This window comes from Apiospora phragmitis (assembly GCF_038363925.1).
Source record: "Apiospora phragmitis strain CBS 135458 chromosome Unknown utg000010l:1.0-9815664.0:1.0-9183399.0, whole genome shotgun sequence".
NCBI lineage: Eukaryota > Fungi > Ascomycota > Sordariomycetes > Amphisphaeriales > Apiosporaceae > Apiospora > Apiospora phragmitis.
The window spans coordinates 5,679,772-5,693,280 of NW_027117409.1; the positions used below are offsets into that span (position 1 = coordinate 5,679,772).

The following is a 13,509-nucleotide window of genomic DNA, read 5'->3' on the forward strand; positions in this document are numbered from 1 at the left end:
GTGTATATGGGCTTACACGGTCTCGTTTCACTTGGGAGGACGAGTCCCAGTGTGTCAAGCATGTCATTTACAAAACAATAATGTTGGAGTCATGAGAAGTCTTGAGACGGAACGAAGCCGATTGACCCTGGCCCTCCTACGCCCTCGACCAGCTCTTCTCCTCGCGGCCCTCTTTCTTCATAAAGCCGGCCCCTCCGGCACCCGATGCGTGAGCCTTGGCGTTCATGATCTCCCACTCGAACTCCTTGAGTGCGCGCATCTCGGAACCAACAAACAGGAGCGCGATAAGCCCATCGATGGTTCCCGCCACGAGGCCCAGGCTGCTCAGGAGCATCAGCACGAAGGCGACGTAGTTGTGGGGGCTGAACCAGACGCCCACGTAGCAGGCCAGCGTGACGCCGACCCAGGCGAAGAAGTGGTGGCTGCGCCAACGGCGCTGGGACCGCTCGCGCACCATGTAGGTCTGCACGACGGCGAGGATCTCGTCATAGGTCGAGGGCGGCAGGCGCGCGACGGGCTGGGCGGCGTCCTGGAGCTGCGCCTCGTACGAGGTGGCGAGGAGGTGGTTGCGCAGCGTCGTCGTCGTGGACTTTTGCTTGTTGTGGCGCAGCGGGAGGTGCGAGTCCGACGCCGTCGGGGTCTGCAGGTAGATGCCCGCCGTCAGGAAGGCCTCGGGGATCTCGGTGGCGCGGGTGTCGGCCATGGAGGTGGCGTCGCCGGCGTCGGCGGGTTTCAAGTGGTAGTCATTGCTGGACTGGGCGGTGAAGCTCTTGTCGTTGTCGTTGTTGGTGGAAGATTCGGCCAGGGCGGCGGTGTTTTCGAGGGACAGAGGGTTGGAGCCGGGCGACTGCAGCGAGGAGTGGTGGAGGACTAGCGTCGCCTCCACGGAGAAATGGTCGCTGAGGCTGCAGCCCAGTTCCGGATGGCGCTGCAGCATGCCCACGCGCGCGTCCTTGACGACCCACCCCCAGCCCGGGTTGCTGTCGCTCTCGCTCGCGCCCGACGAGGCGAAGATGTAGTCGAGCCGCTGGCCGCGCGGGTCGGACGTGTCGGGCGCGACGATGACGTCGGCCGGGCGCCGCTGCTGCTGCTTGGGCCAGCGCCAGCTGTTGTAGGCCGTGTTGCTGGTCGCGCCGTTCTCGCGGACGTTGAACTCGGCCGTGGGGATGGGCCGGCGGCGGGCGCGCTCGGCGTCGTGCTCGGCGGACCCGAGCGACGAGTCCGGGTGCAGCACGCGCCACACGTCCCGCACCGGCGCGTGCGACGTCAGGATGCGGTGCGGCAGCGAGAGCGGCACGTCGTTGAAGTCCCCCAGGGCGACGACGAGGTGGCCCTTGGCCGCGGCGCCGCGGACGAGTTTGGCGAGCTCCCAGGCTTGGGACAGGCGGTGGGCCGTGTATGTGTCTACGCCCCTTTTTGTGATTCTCATAGGCAGGATGGGTCTAGCAAGATAGGGAGGGTTGTTAGCTTTTTTTCAAGTCGCTCTAGTAGCAAGTCTCCTCGGAATGAGGCGCGAGACCGATTTTCCCCGACTCACATGAGTGTTGAAGACCTCGACTACCTCCTTTGGCCCTTTCCCGTACCGGATCCGCGCACAGGCAACGCCCTTGCCGGCGAACCAGTCTCCGCGGAAGAAAGCGGTGGGCCGGCCGTTCAAAGGATAGCGGACCATGGAGCTTTCCTCGATGGGCCATCGCGACAGTATAGCCAGGCCGCCGCCGAATGCGCCGCTATGGTAGAACTTGCCGTAGGGCAGTATAAAGCGGGTGGCACAGCGGATGGCCTGGTAGTCTTCCTGGGTCCAACATTCCTACCCGACTCTCGGCGTTAGTGTTACTCTTCTTGGAATAAACAAGATGTCTCAGGAGCCAACCCCTTGAGACATTGGGATAACGAGGAATAACGACTGGAATAGGCAGGAATAGACCCCGAGGGTCGCTTACCTGGAGGCCCACGATATGGGGCGTTGGGTCCGAGGCGGCGAGGGCCTGGCCAATGGCCGCGAGACGGGAGGCGCGGTCTTTGGATAGGTACAGCAGACCCCAACAGTTCAAAGTGATGATGTTGAGTTCGGTAAGCTCAGACGGGAGGGAGTCCATGACGGGCGGGACGGTCCGGGGATGCTGGATGGGTGTCGGAGGGGACTTGGCCTTTATCACTGGGTTGGATTGGATTCCCTTGTAACAGGGCTAGCACATCAAGAAGGAAATATGTCTCGGGACGGTTGGAGAACGTATTTAAGACTATAGGATTCAATCACTTTGGCAGCTCAGGGGATCATGCCCAATAATGTCCAGGGATGGGAGATATAGAATACGTATGATAGATAGACAAACTTCAGGCTCGTCTGTTCTACTGTACAATAAGGTTAGTTCCCAGTGGCATGGTTGCATATCCGGAGATGAGAATGTGACGAACAGGGGGGGGGGGCAGGACCTGCAGACATGGGGGTTGTCGTCAGTCTCTGTCGTCAATACGGGTACGGAGAGTCTGCAGAAAAGGCTGGGTGTCGACGTCAGGCAGGCACAGGCACAGACGCAACCAGGATGTTTTGCGCGTTCGCATTAAGTACCGACAGATCCTCTAATTCGAATCTAAAATGAGTTCAGCGCCCCCACTAAGCAGCCTAAGTTACGCCAAGCTACAGGGCCCAACGTGGGTAATCTCAGCCTTGTCCTCAATTCTACAGCACCCACTGTACAGAACCTAAATGCCCATCAGCACATGCAGTTATCTTTGAACAAGGCTGTGAACTTGACATTCCCGAAGGCTATCAACTTTACACAACCAACCGCGAAACACTGGATTTATCCCGTCGCAACTGCTCCTAATACCCATTTCGCCCCCGGAATGGGAAAACCAGTCCAAACCGCCAATACACTTTGATCCCGATAGACCTGAACCCTCCTTCCATGCGATATACACACGCTTCAGGAACGTAAGCCGGCAGACGTATCCAGTCCAATACAATCGCGTTGCGCACATGGCAGAACTGGACACATCAGTGGCAGATGTGCCAGTGACGGCCCCTCCCCCAAAGCGGCGCAAAGTCCATCAGGAGGACAGCACAGAGTCCACCCCGCGATACGATACCCCCGACGCCAAGGAAGGGCAAGACGGCAAGGACAAGGACGACAAGTCCACCTTGCGTGTTTCTATACGGGAACAACAGCGAGAGAGCCCATCCGCCAGCAGGAGCCCTAGCCCCAAACGTCGTGACAACTACTACTCGAGCGACCACGACACATCGCGCAGTCGATCGAGGTCTCGATCGAGGTCAAGATCACGCTCTACTTCCAGATCACGCTCCGACTCTAGATCCCGATCCCGGTCTAGATCAGAATCAAGATTAAGATCCAGGTCGAGATCAAGGACGAGGACAAGGTCACCCACAGTCTCGCGCTCCATCACTCGGTCGCCCGTTTCCGGCGATCCAACACCTTTTCGCACACCCGCCGCCGACGCCGGCGTCGACGTAGCATCCGAACCACCTCAGCCGCGGCAGCCCACGAAACCGAACTTCAAGCCCCGCCTCATTCTTGGCGGGCACCGCAAACCAATCTCCCAAGTACGCATATCCCCTGATGGGAGGTGGATCGCCTCGGCCTCGGCAGACGGCACCATCAAGATATGGGAGGCGTCCACGGGGAGGCACATTGAGACGCTAGTGGGGCACATGGCCGGCGTGTCGGCCGTGGCCTGGTCACCAGACTCCAAGACGTTGGCCTCGGGCTCCGACGACAAGGCAATTCGCTTCTGGGATAGAGTCACAGGACAGCCTGCGAGGTCGAGACCCCTGCTTGGGCACCACAACTACGTCTACTGTCTTGCTTTCTCGCCGAAGGGCAATATCTTGGCGAGTGGAAGTTACGACGAGGCTGTATTTCTGTGGGATGTGCGCGCGGGACGGTTGATGAGGAGTTTGCCGGCGCACAGCGACCCAGTCAGCGGCATCGACTTTAGTAGAGACGGGACCTTGGTGGTCAGTTGCAGCACGGATGGTTTGACGTAAGTTTTTCGTCCCCCCCCTTCTCTTACCCCTAACTCTTCAAAAGAAAGAAAGCGCCCAAGCTAAGGACTGCTGCGCCCAAACATAGGCGGATATGGGACACGTCCACCGGCCAGTGCCTCCGCACCATGGTCCACGAAGATAACCCGCCCGTGACGTCGGTCTGCTTCGCCCCTAACGGCCGCTACCTCCTTGCGTTCAGCATGGACTCATGCATACGCCTCTGGGACTACGTGAGCGGCCAAGTCAAGAAGACGTACCAGGGTCATACGAATGCCGGTTTTAGTATTGGTGGCTGCTTTAGCGTGGTGGACGGAAAGGCCTACGTCACGGCGGCCTCGGAAGACGGAGATATCGTGCTCTGGGACATAAAAACCAAGGAAATCGTCCAGCGTATCGAGAAGGCGCATGATGGCGTCTGTTTCTGGGTCGATTTGCACGGCGACACCATGGTCAGCTGCGGGCAGGACGGGAAGATAAAGGTGTTTCGGCACCGCGGCCCGGTCGAGGAATGCAGCATGGCTGCTGAAGCTGCCACGAGCGAAGTCCCGAATGGCACTGGGGACTCGACTGACCGAGCTGCACCCGAGGCCATGGATGTGGACCAAGACCAGAGCCGAAGCATCTCGCCCCTGAAGACGGATGCTGAGATAAAAAACGAAGAATCGTGAATTTTAGCATGAAGGTCGACTGATATGAACTCGGCCATCTCTGCAACCCGAGACCGCCCGTACCTCCATAGCCAGGAAGCGTTTCCCTAATCGTACTAGGTTTTTAGGTAACTACTTATGGGGGCATGAGGCTACTAATGGAGTAAGAGCTCACTGGAGGCTCGGCTTCCCCTCCATCTCTATAACAGTATCACATCAGAGTAGAAGTCGGTGCCACTGACAAGCAGGAAAGGGATGCTCGGTCTTTCTGAAACCAGAAGGAACCTATCACAAGAAGCCCATGTTTCTCTTAGATTTCTAGATAGGCCGAGATAATGTATATACCTAAACTCCAGACACACTGTCTTATATACACTTGCTTCCCCGTGCACAATCCGACTCGTACCCCGTAAGCCTAGGTGACTATACACCGTTGAGGATGGATGGACTGGGACTCCCTATAAACATCTACACGCGAGGAAACGAAAATGAGATCTGATATTCTTTCGAAAACTGTGGTGTTTTCAATCCATTGCTTGTATACCTCACGGCGCCGCCAACTATATAAGCTACCTAGATCGATCCGGAGCATGTGCTTAACCGGATCAATCCACCATGCTTCATTTCCGACAACTGAGCTCCAGCGAGCATTTCTCCCCTAGACATTGCTGTCTTTCAACATCCCCTGGGACGTGTCGAACCACGTAACATAGTCGTGACTGCTAGAAACGTAGAAACCGCGGCAATAACGACTAGATCGTTTCCCATCCACCATTATTGATGTCCGCCTCTAGCTTACGACTAATGAAACTCGGTACGCCGTGGCCGAGCCACATGGCACGGATCATGGAGTCGTATCGACGCTGGTTGAGGAAGAGCTGGCGGCCGTGGCGCAGGCCGACGTCCACCTCTCCGTATTTGTCTATATAAGGTGCGTTGCTGAAACTACCACTCTTGCGATGGAGATAGAAGATGGCGCACTTGCGGATGTTGATGAATATTCCCATATTGCGCTGGCACCTGTTCACGAAGTGTCGTTAGTCAAGCTCCGGCTGCGATAGCTAGAGGGAGGGAGGACTACTACTTACTTGAACAGCATGTGTTGCTGCGCACCCCCGATCTTCTTAGAGGGCTTGTCGCCGGGACCAGGCTCCTTGTAGTCTATTATACAACACATGGTCTGCCCACAGAAAATGTCACCGCACATGAGGCAAACAATCGGGTCAGCGAGGTCTCTGCCCGTCTTGGGGCAGCGACGACGAGCGCACTCCTCGATCAAAGTATCAAAGTTCTTAGGAAGCCCGATCAGTTCAAATATACCCGGGTGACTAAGCTGGGCTGAGGGAGGCAGACGATGCGGGGCTTCGAGGCTGTTGTCGATAGGGAGATGCGGTCGGATTGCAATTTGGTGTTTGATCCAGCCGTGGGCAAGTCTTTCCATCTGCTTGGGCCAGCCGTAGTTGGCTCCAAGAGGCGTTAGGGCAGTGCACATCTCGTCGAAGGATGGGAGACGCATCGCGGCGGTCAAGCGCGAAAGCTCATCCAGCTCAGGGGCTGTAGGGACGTAGCTATTGAGGTCCACACCAAAGTAGACGTGGAGGAGGATGGCCGTCTTTCGCAAGAAAACGAGGGCGTATCGCTGAACGAAGACGTAAAAGTTGGACAGGCTCTCGAAAGACGGCTGGTCAAAGCCTGCATTCGGCAAATCATCAGATAACTCGGGGTCTTCGCAATTGCTGTTGATGCCAGCCAGGGTGACGGCGTGGCAAAAGTTGGCAAAGTTGTTCAAGGCTGTATCCTCTGTAGACCGATTGCCCAGGTGTTCAAGCCATTTTCCAATTGGGATGTTGCGTGAGATGTGATAGACCACCTTGACAATCTCGGCGAAATAACACAGACGCACCAGGTCATTGATATCAATGTTGTGAGCAGCCGCGACACCAAAGACGCATTCACACATAAAGATGAAGGGGTCTTGGCTCAGTAAGGGTGGGTGGTCCTCCGCGGGTTGTCGGCTGTTCGACGAACCCTTTCCGAGATACTCGGATATGAACAGTTGGCAGTGTTGCCGCTCACTATCCTTCCTGAAGTCGGCCTCCATTCGATTATCTCCCCCGTTACGAAGGCCACCGATGGAAATGTAGGATGAAGTCGTTTCTGACAAGATACGGAGCTGTATCAATGCTTGTTCAGGGATCTTCTCGATCAGGGTCATTCCGTACTGAGCCTCGAGGCCACGTTGTTGGATCTCGGTAGCGGAGATAGAAAAGCCCACTGTGCGGGCCATCGCTCCCCCGCCCACAAGCTCGTCGTCCTTGTCTTCGCCAGCTGGGCCCGTATATAGCTTGTTGTTTCGTAGAGTGTCCCGCAAGCGCCGGTAGGCAGACATAAGCTCTTTGTCGCTGTTCTGGGCATCTGAGGGGCTTCCCGAGCGCACACTAGACTCTGGGGTCGCCACAGAAGAGAAGGCATCGCTAAACGGGGTACTAACAGAGACAGATGGCGGACGGCTTACGTTCCATGTATCCATTACCAACTGGGCTGATCCCTCGACTAAGCTGTCTGGCATCGTAGAACGAACATAGTCTGCGAAGGTATGCTGCAACGAACCACGAAGTCGAGGACCCATGTGAGGGATGATACCCATGTGATAATCAAGGAACGATGCAAAGCTGTCTTGAGACTGCAACGCGCCCGGATAAGACTCCTCCTTACCATCCCAGGAGATCGGTAGGAATGCGTTACCCAGCGCTTTACAGAGGGGGCACACGAACTCTAAGCGCTCGAGGGACTCTGGATGGTGCCGTGCTATTTGGTGCACATGGCGGCGAGCTGTCGCCTCGGTATACATCTCGAAGCAGCTGAAGTGCATTATGTGCCCGCAGGAGACAGCCACTGGACCAGGCCGAGAAAGTTTAGCAGGACCCCTTCCCAAGTCCCTGCTTCTCAGTAACAAATGTTTCTCCAGCAGAATTGATTTTCTCAATGGAAACACGGTTCTCGTGGGCCAAGCCGAATGGGCGTATATCTTCGGCTGAACGATCTAGGTTTTCTGGGGTTGGGCGGCTTCCCTCACAAAATCTGCGTCCTGGAAATCGGTCTGCCGCAAGATATGGCTTTCCATGAATAGACCGAAAGTGCCATAGAGCCGTCCATCATCCGTATCTTCTTGGCATAGAATGCAGGTACCACGAGGATACTTCCAAAAGTTCTTCCGCTCTTCGACTGTCTGCTCATCACCCATATCGTCCAAGTCTTCATCGCCCCAGTCAATGTCTCTCCTGCAATTCGAGGAAGCTCTTTTGCTGTTGTTGGAACTGCGCCATGACTTTAGCTTGCCGATCCAGAGCAGCCTTCTTTTTCTTCTCACGCTCTTCTTCGGCGAAATGAGCACTGGCAGGCGAGGCGGTATCAATCCTGTTAAATGGGGTATACCCAGGCGGGTATAGGCGGTGTCGAAGTGAACAGGCAGCTTTTGCCTCATCCTCTTAAGTATAAGATTTATCTTAGGATGACAGGCCTTGAGTTCCTCCTTGGCCGACAGCAGCTCGAGGAGAGAGACGATCGTCTTCGCCGCTGGGGCCTCAGGCATGAAGTTGCTTCGCCCTTGGCTTGTGAGAGCTCTGTAGACGAAAGATTCCTCCGTGGGCGCATTGTGCTCGGCCGTCTTATCCTCTGAGATCGCTATCAACACGAGATGCAGAACAATCTGGACAAAGGTCTCCACTCGGGTGTAAGGGACCTTGGGTGTGAACTTGGTTGCGACAAGCGGATACAACAGGGAGTAGTATACGATCTGGGCAAACATGCCTGTGCTAGTAAAAGCTGCCAGCCTGTTGAACGCGCCCGATTCGATAGGTTGCAGATGCGGCTCATACACAATGTCCTCGACAGGCTTGTTGGATTTCTTAGAGATCCAATTCCGATAAGCAGCCTCGGACTCTTCTCGCTGGTTCTTGTTGTAGTGTGCTATGTATGGGTCAATGTTCTCAATATATTGGGGTTTCAACTCGAATGTGCCATTGTCCGACACCCCCTCGGGCGCCTTGAAGGTTGCCACTTCGTCCAAGACCTGCTGGAAGTCCTCCTGCTCATGGAACTTGTCTGGGAGTTTAGTGCAGACCTCGTTGAACGACAATGGTTTGAAGCAGAGAACGTGAGAGATATCGCGACGCATAGCCATTAAATGCATCTCTCGCTCGTCTTGGGTAATGAGTGAGGTCCTATCACTGAGCAGGACGATCAGCAGATGGATCATATCCTCGATAACATCCAGGTGTTGTATTTCGTCTTGCGCAGAAGGGCGTTGTTCAAAGAACCCCTTGACCCAGTTGTCCATACCAAATCGGTCGACAATGGATGCTAGAACCCTGCTTGGGTCGCAAACAACCAGGGCCGTTTGGAGCAAAAAGATGTCACGGTGATGGGTAACGTTTCGATGGAGGATGTTGCGATAGGTAGTAGCTTGATGCCGTAGACTTATGCCGTTGCGCACCCACATTCCCGCCTTGATCTGGGCAAGCCAAACGCAGACTCGCAAGGGGTAATCAAAGGCGGCCATCAGATAATCTTCAGGTCCGTATTCGCGCCTCGGCAAGGTCTTACGGCCCATTGTTTTGGGCTTCATCTTGAGCTCTTGGGAAGTAAAGCTGAGGACTGAGGCGAGCTCTTGAGCGGACATATCCTTGCCACACTCAATAAGCCACGATAGCGTGTAATGAAGTGCGTGGTGGAAACTGATGGGCTGCTCTTCCACAATGAATTTGACAACATCGAATGTTGTGGATTCTCCCGCGAATTCGAAATCAGTAAGAGTCTTGAATCTGATCTCGTCTTTGACCTCGGCTTGAGTGAAGCGAGCACGCTCTGCGCCAATCGAGTTGACAACGACACTCTTCGCCGTAAGTCTGATAGCTCGCGGAATGCATTGCAAGTCGTGATCGGGTACTTTACGGAAAGATTCTGCGAGCATTCGGCACAACTGGTTCATTTCGCGTGTCATTAGAGACGCTCCGATCCAGCTGTCGGTTTCGTACTCGACGTGTTCGCCAATTGCTCTGATATTGGGACAGATACCCTGATGAAGCTTGACTAGATCAAGGAACTGTAGTAGGTATCGTTCTTCTGTCCTCATGCGTTCTTGTACGTGTGGTGAACTGAACAAGTACCTCATGTCCACATAGAAATGATACATACGCCTGTTCGTGACTGATCCTGTATCGAATCCGAGGACGGCGCTCGAAGACACATCCCATGGGTGACCCACCTGCCTCGTCGTCAGGAAGGTATACAGAATGGCCATCAGCGTGGTGAGGAAGTTGCCCCTTTCGACAACCTCGGCAGTGATAGATGGGGCGGTCAACATTTGTAAAGAGATGTTGATGATGGAATGATCTGGCTCGCGGTCTCCAATAAGGTATAGCTGAGCAAGAGTTGTGTACAGAGCGGCAAACCGAAGTCCAAGGATGCGCTTGAACTCGGGGATGGTAACGACCGTCGATATGTAGAGAGCACGCAAGTCGTTCCGGACTTTTTTCCACAGCCGCAAGTCGAATAAGATTAACCAATCCAGGCGAACCCTTTCAAAAACATCTTCATATGGCCGGCTCTCAGCATTTTCCAAGTATGCAGCTGGTGTCTCAACCCAATACCTTCCAGGCCTAGGTGGATCTACCTTGTCCGCCTTGGCATGCCCGGGAGTTTTAGGCACCTCAAGATTTACCTTCGCGTATACTGTTGGTGCTATCAAAGGCTCGGCAGTATCTGAGTCAGAAGGTGTTAAGTCCCGGTCTCCTGCATTTCGCCTTGGAACCGGAGGCGGAGGCGGAGGCGGAGGCGGTGGGTATCCAGCAATCGTGGCTTCTTCTTCTTCCAGAGCCTCCCCTATAGGGCCTTGCCTCCAGTCAGACATGTTCACATCTCCAGCGGCTCCGGCGCCGGCATCTATCATCATGACATCTCCGTCGTCCTCATCATCACTGATATCGTTGTCTTCTTCGGCACTCGGCGGAGTCTGGCCATCATCGTCGTCGTCGTCGTCGTCGTCTGAATCATCAAGAAGGGCTGCCAGATTTCTTGGCATAGCCGTAATACCGGCGGGTAAGGTACCGGTGGCGTCGGCAAAAGCCATCATCCTAGCACGGGTCACGAACAATCGCGCGGTTTCCCGCTGGTAGTGTTGATACTCAATCTTCTCCTCGTCCTCGATGCTGATATTGGTGAGGCTTGCATGAATGGCAGGACTGCCCTTCCGCCATGGCATTAAAAGCTCTTCGCATACAATCTGACGGAGGATACTCCCATCTCCACCAACAGAGCAGCCGGCGATGTCGTTCAGCCAGCTCACCATCGAACCACACATCTGTTCTCGGAAGGTATCTCTCGACGACCGGATTGTGACGGTAACTTTGATCTGCTCCAATATCCTAGCAACATCTAGAAGGTGCGAGATATCACGATGGTATATGAGAATACTACGCCCCATGTTGTCCGTTTCGTGGGCTCTTTGATATCCATCGGCCAACGACATGCGACAGGCCCTGGCCACTTGATCCTGTACTTCCACGACAGTATGTTTCTCGTCATTCCAGAGGATGACGGAGAATTCTCCCGGAGACTCTATATCACCGCCACAGTACGTAGAATTCAATCGTGACATCTTCTCGTCCTGCTCGATCGAGGTTTTGGTCTTAGGCTGCCTAAGCTGCTCAGGCGCGCATGAAACCACATCGCATATAAAGTCTATAGCCCTGGCAACCGTCATGCGAATATTGCTTAGCAGAGGCTCGGGCAGGCCGGCTGCCTCTTTGCCCTTCCCTTTGGCCTGACCCTCGCGTTCGGTGTGAATTGTGCAATATAGCGGTCGCTTCCAGGCCTCGGGGTCTCCGCAGTCACAACAACCACTATTACCGGGTGATATACTGATGCGAACCATATGGCCCCTGTGATCTGTGGAATCAAAGCACTTGCTGCACAGGCAGCATGTTTCGTCGGCGCCGCAGGTCTTGCACGAGTAGGTGGCCTCGCCTGCGCGGAAGATGTGACCGCATGCCTTGCCCCTCGCGGCTTCTGTGTACTCGGCGCCTTCTATTGCCCCCTGAGCTTCGCTGAGTTTCAGGCTGCCAGTGCTGGGCAGCTTGCCGTCGGGAAACAGCAGGCGCATGTACTCGGGCTTGCCTCCAGCCATGGACCAGAAGAGGTTGGAGAGGAGGTCGCGGGAGGCGGCATCGGTGTATCGGTAGCCATGTCGCTGCGGAAGCTCTATCAGATGCTGACAGAGCTGCAGCTCTTGCGTAGACATGTTAGCCGTGTCCATGGCTAGGGAGGGGACCTGGTAGGTCGCATGTGACGTCGGCAGCTGTGGATCTCGGGATCAAAGTCGACAGGTTTCCTAAGCCTTCTATTGATTTATTCAGGGACGGCGCAGCACATGCAGGTCGGATTGCAACGATTAATCGCAGGTTTGTTGGTAATAAAGAAGGAGAACTGATGAGTAGGTAGGTGACGTGACGTCGGTATACCTACTTACTGCATGCGTGGTGTTTGACTTTCTGGTGATTAGTGCTGCCACAATTTGGGGGCTCAGCTTGGATCAGGCCGTTCCAAAGCTCAGCATTGGTGGGGGTTCAACGCTGGCTTGCTGCTGATGGGGTAGTTGAGCTATACCCATCCTTCTTACATAAGGTGCCTCTATTATCCATGCATTTGTCATGCACTCAAGACAAGTAAGTGACTTTATCAATGCTCTCCTATGAGTATGATGTAGCTATAGGTCTCGATCATGATGCTGATCTGTTTTATTGCGAATCTCTGTTTTATTCATGTGTGTTCAACAATGAACGGCGGCCCTTAGCTAGCTGATGGCAATGACCACACCTTATCGATACCCTATACTAGCAAACAGGTGCCCCGGGTTCATTCAAACATGCACAAAGAGCGAGAGCCGAGAGCTAACATCGGAAGCAACGCCGATCTCCGACAGACGTGGCCAGCATTATGGATGTACATGAAGTTGTTGCCGGTAATGTAGTAAGTAAGTAGCATCCTCCGTGTCGCTTGTTGCCATTCCTCAGCTACTTCATACTGCCAGTCAATCGATATATCTGTTTCAAAAGCGAGGACGTGACGATCGATGCCTTATAGCATGACCAATGGGCCTCGGTATGCGAACAAGCGAAGCGTGAACAGGTCTGACAGAATATAATTTTACGTCACGAACGAGACTTGCAGCTTGGGTGTCCTTCCGCATCCATCGCGTAGTAGTTCAATATTTGCGCAGAGGCGTGTCTTTTGTCGTTCTATAGGGTACAAGTGTACAGACGGGGGCTGATTTACATCCTCCCGCAATTGCCTCTCAGCTTTCTCCGGACTATTGTCTGCGTCTATTCTTCCTCGGCGTCCTGGACGTACTTGTGTCGGATGTCCTTCCATTGGCGCTGCAAGTTGTGAGCCATTATATCCTGATATGGGGGCGGACATATATCACTTACGCCTCGGTTCATGCTGTCCCAGACCTTGTCCATGCCTTGGTTGTAGATCCTGTTATAATACCGTTAATTCCTGTTGCGACTCTTGCCTGCGCCCGAGATACGTACAGCTCGAAGCCGAAGCCCGCGGCAAAGACGGTTCCCAGCATCTGCCAGTTACGGGAGAAGAGGGCGCTGCAATTGTAGTGTTAGATTGCATTGTCGTCGTGCTCGAAAGATCGTTGGACTGACTTGTAGATAGGCTTGACCTGTTTGCGCGATTAGTCTTCTCTCCCAAGTAAGCAGTCCTGGGTGTTTGGGAGGGGGCGTACCATTTTGACGGATATGTGTATAACCGCACTCTGGTGCTCGAGAATAGACGGTC

General features: G+C 54.5%; 5 protein-coding genes across 5 annotated transcripts; 1 reads left to right on the forward strand and 4 right to left on the reverse strand.

Annotated features, from left to right (window-relative positions):
• Positions 1-136: 136 nt before the first annotated feature.
• Positions 137-2,099, reverse strand: PG994_011478 (uncharacterized protein; the record flags this gene model as incomplete). Its single annotated transcript, XM_066862887.1, has 3 exons — positions 137-1,442; positions 1,584-1,810; positions 1,944-2,099. The coding sequence occupies 3 exons, from the start codon at positions 2,097-2,099 to the stop codon at positions 137-139; spliced, it is 1,689 nt and encodes a 562-aa protein (XP_066711997.1).
• An 884-nt stretch (positions 2,100-2,983) lies between these two features.
• On the forward strand, positions 2,984-4,680 carry PG994_011479 (uncharacterized protein; the record flags this gene model as incomplete). The annotated part of the gene is made up of 3 exons (XM_066862888.1): positions 2,984-3,254; positions 3,396-4,008; positions 4,098-4,680. The coding sequence occupies 3 exons, from the start codon at positions 2,984-2,986 to the stop codon at positions 4,678-4,680; spliced, it is 1,467 nt and encodes a 488-aa protein (XP_066711998.1).
• Positions 4,681-5,411: 731 nt separating this feature from the next.
• Positions 5,412-7,531, reverse strand: PG994_011480 (E3 ubiquitin-protein ligase; the record flags this gene model as incomplete). Its single annotated transcript, XM_066862889.1, has 2 exons — positions 5,412-5,679; positions 5,748-7,531. The coding sequence occupies 2 exons, from the start codon at positions 7,529-7,531 to the stop codon at positions 5,412-5,414; spliced, it is 2,052 nt and encodes a 683-aa protein (XP_066711999.1).
• A 171-nt stretch (positions 7,532-7,702) lies between these two features.
• Positions 7,703-11,974, reverse strand: PG994_011481 (E3 ubiquitin-protein ligase ubr1; the record flags this gene model as incomplete). The annotated part of the gene is made up of 1 exon (XM_066862890.1): positions 7,703-11,974. The coding sequence occupies one exon, from the start codon at positions 11,972-11,974 to the stop codon at positions 7,703-7,705; it is 4,272 nt and encodes a 1,423-aa protein (XP_066712000.1).
• A 1,066-nt stretch (positions 11,975-13,040) lies between these two features.
• On the reverse strand, positions 13,041-13,459 carry PG994_011482 (uncharacterized protein; the record flags this gene model as incomplete). The annotated part of the gene is made up of 4 exons (XM_066862891.1): positions 13,041-13,197; positions 13,254-13,319; positions 13,377-13,393; positions 13,457-13,459. The coding sequence occupies 4 exons, from the start codon at positions 13,457-13,459 to the stop codon at positions 13,041-13,043; spliced, it is 243 nt and encodes an 80-aa protein (XP_066712001.1).
• Positions 13,460-13,509: the final 50 nt, after the last annotated feature.